General features: G+C 42.5%; 1 protein-coding gene across 1 annotated transcript; it reads left to right on the forward strand.

Annotated features, from left to right (window-relative positions):
- Positions 1-77: 77 nt before the first annotated feature.
- Positions 78-8717, forward strand: LOC121568752 (nuclear pore complex protein Nup85; the record flags this gene model as incomplete). Its single annotated transcript, XM_045220771.1, has 10 exons — positions 78-92; positions 460-566; positions 810-893; positions 1217-1282; positions 1575-1726; positions 1989-2106; positions 3062-3162; positions 4117-4268; positions 7960-8055; positions 8521-8717. Coding segments are annotated over 10 exons (990 nt in total), but the record flags the coding sequence as incomplete, so codon positions are not given.
- Between the last annotated feature and the right edge of the window lie 362 nt (positions 8718-9079).

Consider the following 9079-nt stretch of genomic DNA (forward strand, 5'->3'; position numbering starts at 1 on the left):
ACTACTACACTATACACTTACTACTACACACTGGTACTTACTACTACACTATACACTTACTACTACACACTGGTACTTACTACTACGCACAGGTACTTACTACTACGCACTGGTACTTACTACTACACTATACGCTTACTACTACACACTGGTCAACTTACTACTACACACTGGTCAACTTACTACTACACACTGGTCAACTCACTACTACACACTGGTCAACTTACTACTACACACTGGTCAACTTACTACTACGCACTGGTACTTTCTACTACGCACTGGTACTTTCTATTACGCACTGGTACTTACTACTACACTATACACTTACTACTACACACTGGTACTTACTACTACACAGTACTTAGTACTATACTATACATGATACAGAGTTGCACTAGTATGCCCTGGGACTTACCACAACACTATGAGTAAGTGTCCAGTCCTATGTGTGTGTTCCAGTCGAGCATGCACATGTTCCTGGACACGAGGAGTGTCCCAGAGCCCCTGGACAGCATCCTGCTGGCAGCCTTTGAGTTTGACATCCACCAGGTCATCAAGGACTGCAGGTGAGGAGGAGCGTCTGTAGACCATAGAAATACAGAAACCATAGTGATGCTATTTCTACAGTATAGAACCCAGGAAGAGTAGCTGTGTTGTTGCTAAGGTAACAGTAACTGCTAATGGGGATAAGAGGAAATAAATGTGGGGGCTAGACACACAATGTGATTTTCCCTCTGTCTCTCCTCATGTAAACTACTGTTCAGTTTCATATGTTGTGATATTTATGACATGTTATTTGTGCTTTCCAGCATTGCTCTCAACAACTGGTGGTTTGTAGGGCATCTGACTGACCTGCTGGACCACTGTAAACTGCTCCAGTCTCACAACCTACAGTAAGCTAAGCACACCACTGTCCCACCAAGGGTTAACATTAACTGCCAAATGATACAAGCTTTCAATATTGTTCTAATAGTAACATTGATCATAATCATAGAAAGAGAAATTGGCGTGCTCAGCTCAAATGTTTGTAATAACAAAAAGTATTTGGGTGCCGGATTCAAAAGGCATACACTTGAATAAAGGAAGAACCCGTACTCACTGAAATATTTTAATGTATTTTTTTAGCAGCTGAGGTCAGAGCAAACTGAGGCGTTTCGGTGGCAGACTTCGTCAGCGTTGATCATAATAACATGTGTTCTCTGTTTGTGTCGATTAGTTTTGGCTCCAACCTTAGGGAGTTTCTACTGCTGGAGTACGCCTCAGGACTGTTCACCCATCACAGGTGAGACAGACCACTCTTCTGGTTAGTATAGATTTGACTATATGCATAACTCCCAGTGCCAACATGTCTCTGTTTTTCTAATAGATAACTCCCACATACACTATCACGTCTGCAAAACTACACATGCAGATGTACACTGTGTCCAGCGGTTATCTTTCATAGAAAGAGAAGTGTTGTCGGCTAGACATATAGGTCTCTTCCCCTATTTGACCTCCTCCAGTGCTGCTCCTATTGGATGATTGGTTAAGCTGTGCATGATTAACAAGCTATGTCCTGTCTCTCTGGTCCTCAGCCTGTGGCAGCTGGCTGTGGACTACTTTGACCACTGTCCAGAGTTTGGCCGTGTGTACCTGGAGCTACAGATAGAGCGTGTTCCTCTGGACACGGAGCGCAAGGCCCTGAAGGTGATCAGGATCTGTGAGCAGAGGCAGATGCCTGAACAAGGTAGATATGATGCATATGTATACATGTACGTACGCACACATACTCACACGCACAAACACTCTTTTCCAAAACAGTTGTCCATCTTACTCTCATGCATGAAGCTCTCACTGAGACTCACATTCAGTCTCCCTCCCTTAGTCTCAACATGCACAATTACTAAAATGCACATGGAAAATATATACAAAATCCCCTGATTTCTGTCATGCCTGTTGTGGATAACACCCCCTAACTCTTTGGTATAATGTCTCTCTCTGTGTTGCAGTGAGGAGCATCTGTAAGATCATGGCCAAGAAGGCCCTGAGGAACAACAGATTGGGCTCAGCTCTCTCCTGGAGCATCAGAGCCAAAGATGCCGCCTTCGCCACCCTCATATCAGAGAGGTACTGTATGTCTACAGGAGTTTTTACTGATCCTGACCATGTGACCTGTTCAGGAAAAACTCTGGGCCCTAATTGAAGGCTGTGTTTTTTTCCTGGACAGTCTTCGGCCCGTTCTTTAGACATTTACATTTTACATTTTAGTCATTTAGCAGACGCTCTTAACCAGAGCGACTTACAGGAGCAATTAGGGTCAAGTGCCTTGCTCAAGGGCACATTAACGTCATTTAGCAGACGCTCTTAGCCAGAGCGACTCACAAATTGGTACGTTCACCCTATAGCCAGTGGGATAACCACTTTACAATTTGGGGGGTTAGAAGGATTACTTTATCCTATCCCAGGTATTCCTTAAAGAGGTGGGGTTTCAAATGTCTCCGGAAGGTGGTGAGTGACTCCGCTGTCCTGGCGTCGTGAGGGAGCTTGTTCCACCATTGGGGTGCCAGAGCAGCGAACAGTTTTGACTGGGCTGAGGGGGAGCTATGCTTCCGCAGAGGAAGGGAGCCAGCAGGCCAGAGGTGGATGAACGCAATGCCCTCGTTTTGGGTGTAGGGACTGATCAGAGCCTGAAGGTACAGAGGTGCCGTTCCCCTCACTGCTCCATAGGCAAGCACCATGGTCTTGTAGAACTTTGAAAAAGCCTTCTTCCTTCCTCCTTTCCTTGATGTAACCACTGATCTGAGTGGGTTGATGAAAGCTACATAGTGGAGTCACTGTGTTAGATCTGTCATGACTTCAAGAAGGGCAGGAAAGATGTCCTCCCATGACATCCACAGCACTAGTAGTAGCTACCAGACCATTCTGTAGTCTCTCTCCCTCTCTCTTTGGGTTTAACCCAGTCTGTGTCTGTATCCTATATATAGGTATACAGTATCTCTGTGGTCTATAGATATATCTCTGTGGTCTATAGATATATCTCTGTGGTCTAGAATTAGGTATATCTCTATGGTCTGTATCTCAGGTATCTCCAGGACTACTGCGCCAAAGGGACCTTCTCTGATCTGGACCTGATTGACAACCTGGGCCCAGCCATGCTGCTCAGTGACAGGCTTACTTTTCTAGGTATGGGGTGCAAACGTGTACATACACAGACATGAAGCACTGTAAACACACAAACACACACAAGCAAACAGTCCTTGGCAGGGCTCTACGCTGACCTTTTTTACAAGGAGCACGTTTGCGCCTAAGTTGAAAGATATAGGCGCACACAAAGAAATGTAGGAGCACAAATCAAAATATTTGAGGTAATAAAGCTAGAATCGTACATTGTTCTAGGCACACTGGTGCTCCTAAATTAAAATTCCAGGTTGCACAGCTAAATATTTAGGCACATATGTGAGTAAAATGGTTGCACTGTAGATCCCTGCTTGGTGTTGCTTGTTAACTTGAGATTCAGTCAGCCACATCACTCACATGCCCACACACACACACTGGATCAGACCCATAATGTATTTTCGCCTTTCTAGTAAATTATTTACTCTCACATAGGAGAAATGTGGTCCATATAAGGCTGCAGTCTGTGACTTAACGCTGCTGTAACAGCTGACGATAACCTACAGCTGGGGAAAATGTAACATGTGAGTGTAATGTCTCACTTTACAATTAGTCACTCATGAAGGCAGAACTAACTGTTCATCGACTATGATGTATGTAATGTTATCTCGTTCTTAAACATTCAAGTGGAACCACAGTGTATTTACATTTAGGCCAAAACAAGTTATACCAGTGCTGTAGCGAGTAGAATGAGAATTATCTTTCTAAACAATTCTACAGTGACCATATTGGGTGTTCCATCTGGCATCATGTTTGATTGATTGATGGTTCTCACATCATGTGATTGTATCTGTTTGTTCAGTCTGTTCCCTTCCTGTCCTGGCTAATATTCATTAGCCACCATTTACGGAAGAAAACAGGTGACTACCTGAATATGTCCAATAAGAAACGCTCTTTACCACTTTCCGTAGCTATTTATTTATTTTTGCTTTGTCCTGATGAATGTGATGCTGTTGTCTGCAGGGAAGTACCGTGAGTTCCACCGGCTGTACGGCGAGAAGCGTTTCTCGGAAGCCGCCAAGCTCCTCCTCTCTCTGATGACGGCCAAGATCGCCCCCCGCTCCTTCTGGATGACTCTGCTGACCGACGCCCTGCCCCTGCTGGAGCAGAAAGAGGTCAGCTGGCCCACAGCATTAACTTCGACCCTTGACTTAACGTTGAAATTAACTTTTTTGTATTTACCTAGTGTATAGCATATTCCATAGATTGAATTTCCCTTTTTTTGGTTTACTAACTATGAACGGCAAGACATCTTTGCAATCTTAAAGCAAATTAATGGCATATTATTTATATATACACTACCGGTCAAAAGTTATAGAACACCTACTCATTTTTCTTTATTTTTACTATTTTCTACACTGTAGAATAATAGTGAAGACATCAAAACTATGAAGTAACACATGGAATCATGTAGTAACTAAAAAAGTGTTAAACAAATCAAAATATATTTTATATTTGAGATTCTTCAAATAGCCACCCTTTGCCTTGATGACAGCTTTGCACACTCTTGGCATTCTCTCAACCAACTTCACCTGGAATGCTTTTCCAACAGTCTTGAAGGAGTTCCCACATATGCTGAGCACTTGTTGGCTGCTTTTCCTTCACTCTGTGGTCCAACTCATCCCAAACCATCTCAATTTGGTTGAGGTCGGGGGATTGTGGAGGCCAGGTCATCTGATGCAGCACTCCATCACTCTCCTTCTTGGTAAAATAACCCTTACACAGACTGGAGGTGTGTTGGGTTATTGTCCTGTTGAAAAACAAATGATAGTCCCAGTAAGCCCAAACCAGATGGGATGGCGTATCGCTGCAGAATGCTGTGGTAGCCATGCTGGTTAAGTGTGCCTTGAATACTAAATATATCACAGACAGTGTCACCAGCAAAGCACCCCCACACCATAACACCACCTCCTCCATGCTTCACGGTGGGAACCACATGTGGAGATCATCCGTTCACCTACTCTGCGTCTCACAAAGACACGGCGGTTGGAACCAAAAATCTCACATTTGGGCTCATCAGACCAAAGGACAGATTTCCACCGGTCTAATGTCCGTTGCTCGTGTTTTTTGGCCCAAGCAAGTCTCTTCTTCTAATTGGTGATTGTAGTAGGTGTTTCTTTGCAGCAATTCGACCATGAAGGCCTGATTCACACAGTCTCCTCTGAACAGTTGATGTTGAGATGTGTCTGTTACTTGAACTCTGTGAAGCATTTATTTATGCTGCAATCTGAGGTGCAGTTAACTCTAATGAACTTATCCTCTGCAGCAGAGCTAACTCTGGGTCTTCCTTTCCGGTGGTGGTCCTCATGAGAGCCAGTTTCATCATAGCGCTTGATGGTTTTTGCGACTGCACTTGAAGAAACTTTCAAAGTTCTTGAAATGTTCCGTATTGACTGACCTTCATGTCTTAAAGTAAGGATGGACTGTCGTTTCTCTTTGCTTATTTGAGCTGTTCTTGCCATAATATGGGCTTGGTCTTTTACCAAATAGGGCTATCTTCTGTATACACCCCCCTACCTTGTCACAACACAACTGATTGGCTCAAACGCATTAAGAAGGAAAGAAATTCCACAAATTAACTTTTAACAAGGCACACCCGTTAATTGAAATGCATTCCAAGTGACTACCTCATGAAGCTGGTTGAGAGAATGCCAAGAGAGTGTGCAAAGCTGTCATCAAGGCAAAGGGTGGCTACTTTGAACAATCTCAAATATAAAATGTATTTTGATTTGTTTAACACTTTTTTTTGGTTACTACATGATTCCATATGTGTTATTTCATAGTTTGTTTCACTATTATTCTACAATGTAGAAAATAGTAAAAATAAAGTAAAACCCTTGAATGAGTAGGTGTGTCCAAACTTCTGACTGGTAGTGTATATGTGTGTGTGTGTGTGTGTGTATACTTATATACACACACACACACACACACAGTGGGGAAAAAAAGTATTTAGTCAGCCACCAATTGTGCAAGTTCTCCAACTTAAAAAGATGAGAGAGGCCTGTAATTTTCATCATAGATACACGTCAACTATGACAGACAAAATCAGAAAAAAAAATCCAGAAAATCACATTGTAGGATTTTTAATGAATTTATTTACAAATTATGGTGGAAAATAAGTATTTGGTCAATAACAAAAGTTTCTCAATACTTTGTTATATACCCTTTGTTGGCAATGACACAGGTCAAACGTTTTCTGTAAGTCTTCACAAGGTTTTCACACACTGTTGCTGGTATTTTGGCCCATTCCTCCATGCAGATCTCCTCTAGAGCAGTGATGTTTTGGGGCTGTCGCTGGGCAACACAGACTTTCAACTCCCTCCAAAGATTTTCTATGGGGTTGAGATCTGGAGACTGGCTAGGCCACTCCAGGACCTTGAAATGCTTCTTACGAAGCCACTCCTTTGTTGCCCGGGCGGTGTGTTTGGGATCATTGTCATGCTGAAAGACCCAGCCACGTTTCATCTTCAATGCCCTTGCTGATGGAAGGAGGTTTTCACTCAAAAATCTCACAATACATGGCCCCATTCATTCTTTCCTTTACACGGATCAGTCGTCCTGGTCCCTTTGCAGAAAAACAGCCCCAAAGCATGATGTTTCCACCCCCATGCTTCACAGTAGGTATGGTGTTCTTTGGATGCAACTCAGCATTCTTTGTCCTCCAAACACGACGAGTTGAGTTTTTACCAAAAAGTTATATTTTGGTTTCATCTGACCATATGACATTCTCCCAATCCTCTTCTGGATCATCCAAATGCACTCTAGCAAACTTCAGATGGGCCTGGACATGTACTGGCTTAAGCAGGGGGACACGTCTGGCACTGCAGGATTTGAGTCCCTGGCGGCGTAGTGTGTTACTGATGGTAGGCTTTGTTACTTTGGTCCCAGCTCTCTGCAGGTCATTCACTAGGTCCCCCGTGTGGTTCTGGGATTTTTGCTCACCGTTCTTGTGATCATTTTGACCCCACGGGGTGAGATCTTGCGTGGAGCCCCAGATCGAGGGAGATTATCAGTGGTCTTGTATGTCTTCCATTTCCTAATAATTGCTCCCACAGTTGATTTCTTCAAACCAAGCTGCTTACCTATTGCCGATTCAGTCTTCCCAGCCTGGTGCAGGTCTACAATTTTGTTTCTGGTGTCCTTTGACAGCTCTTTGGTCTTGGCCATAGTGTAGTTTGGAGTGTGACTGTTTGAGGTTGTGGACAGGTGTCTTTTATACTGATAACAAGTTGAAACGGGTGCCATTAATACAGGTAACGAGTGGAGGACAGAGGAGCCTCTTAAAGAAGAAGTTACAGGTCTGTGAGAGCCAGAAATCTTGCTTGTTTGTAGGTGACCAAATACTTATTTTCCACCATAATTTGCAAATAAATTCATTAAAAATCCTACAATGTGATTTTCAGGATTTTTTTTCCCTCAATTTGTCTGTCATAGTTGACGTGTACCTATGATGAAAATTACAGGCCTCTCTCATCTTTTTAAGTGGGAGAACTTGCACAATTGGTGGCTGACTAAATACTTTTTTTCCCCACTGTATGTGTGTGTGTGTATATAATCAAAAGATTTAAGTGAAGAGATCTCCTTACCTTATTGATTCCCATCAGATCTGTATCTCTGAATATATGCTCTTACCTTTGGCAGGTGGTTTTGTAGATGATGCCTCTTCAGGCTAATAGCCTTTTACATTTACATTTTAGTAATTTAGCAGACGCTCTTATCCAGAGCGATTTACAGTTAGTGAGTGCATACATTTTTCATACTTTTGAAGCTGTCAGAAGGCTAAACTCTGGTGTTGTCCTCTTCCAGGTGATTTTCTCTGCTGATCAAACTCATGAGCTGATGTTCTGTCTAGAGGAGCTGACCTCATGGAAGAGTGTTCCCAACCCAGACAGACCCATGCAGGTAATGGGTTACACACACCCCCTTACCCTCTATCTAATGTCCGTTTCTCTTTCAATCTCCTAACACCCTTTTTTATAATATGCTCTCATTTCTACAGTTGTTTAGCCCAGGGCCAGAAAAGTGACCGTTGGTTTCATTAACATCAAGAATGATATAATTATGAGAAGGTCTTACAAATCAAATTTGACAAAAGGACAAATTAGAGGCAGAAAGGAATAGTTCGAGCACGCAACGAAAAAAAGCTTTTATTTTTTTACAACTCCTTTCTACCTTGAATTTGTCCTTTTGGGAGATTCTTGGTCAGCCTGTGTCATGGTTTTTGTTATCGTTGTTGAGCAGCCCTCCTTTCCTTTGTTTGCTGAAGCACGAAGGCCCACCTGCACTATTACATCATCATTATTGAATATGGAATCACTAAAAACATTGAGGATGATCCATTAAATGTGTTTCCCTGTGCTTTTTCAGGATGAGGACATCGAGACGACCAAGATTGAGCTCCTGCGGCTAGCGCTAGCCCGTAACCTGGCCATGGCCATAGTGAAGGAGGGGACAGTGGAAGTTTGACCAACACTTAAAGACGAGCGCTTATCTTTTTCATTTCATACATAAACCAAATCTGATCAAAATGTGCTATTTGATAAATAAATTTTTTCATTATTTGATTCTGTGGAAATGCTTGACATGAACACTGTGGCTGGGATTCAAATTCAAGCACACTGCACTGTCAACAATGTGCCTTTTTTAAAGGCAATTTCCCTGACATTGGCTGAGATCGCATTCACAGTAAACCTTTAAGTCAACTTGTCGACAATGTGCCTTCGATTGAATCCCAGCCTTTTTTAGTTCATACAGTTGATTCCTACCCTAAGGTATGAATAGAAAAGCAATGCCTTAACAACTTGTTAGAACGACAAAGACAAAAGATTACAATCATTTAAATTACACCAGATCAAAAATATCCTTAAAGAAATACTTTAATTTGCCATGCAACAAACAAATAGCACATGTAATACAGTATGTACAA

Source organism: Coregonus clupeaformis, unplaced genomic scaffold (genome assembly GCF_020615455.1).
Source record: "Coregonus clupeaformis isolate EN_2021a unplaced genomic scaffold, ASM2061545v1 scaf5872, whole genome shotgun sequence".
Classification (NCBI taxonomy): Eukaryota; Metazoa; Chordata; class Actinopteri; order Salmoniformes; family Salmonidae; genus Coregonus; species Coregonus clupeaformis.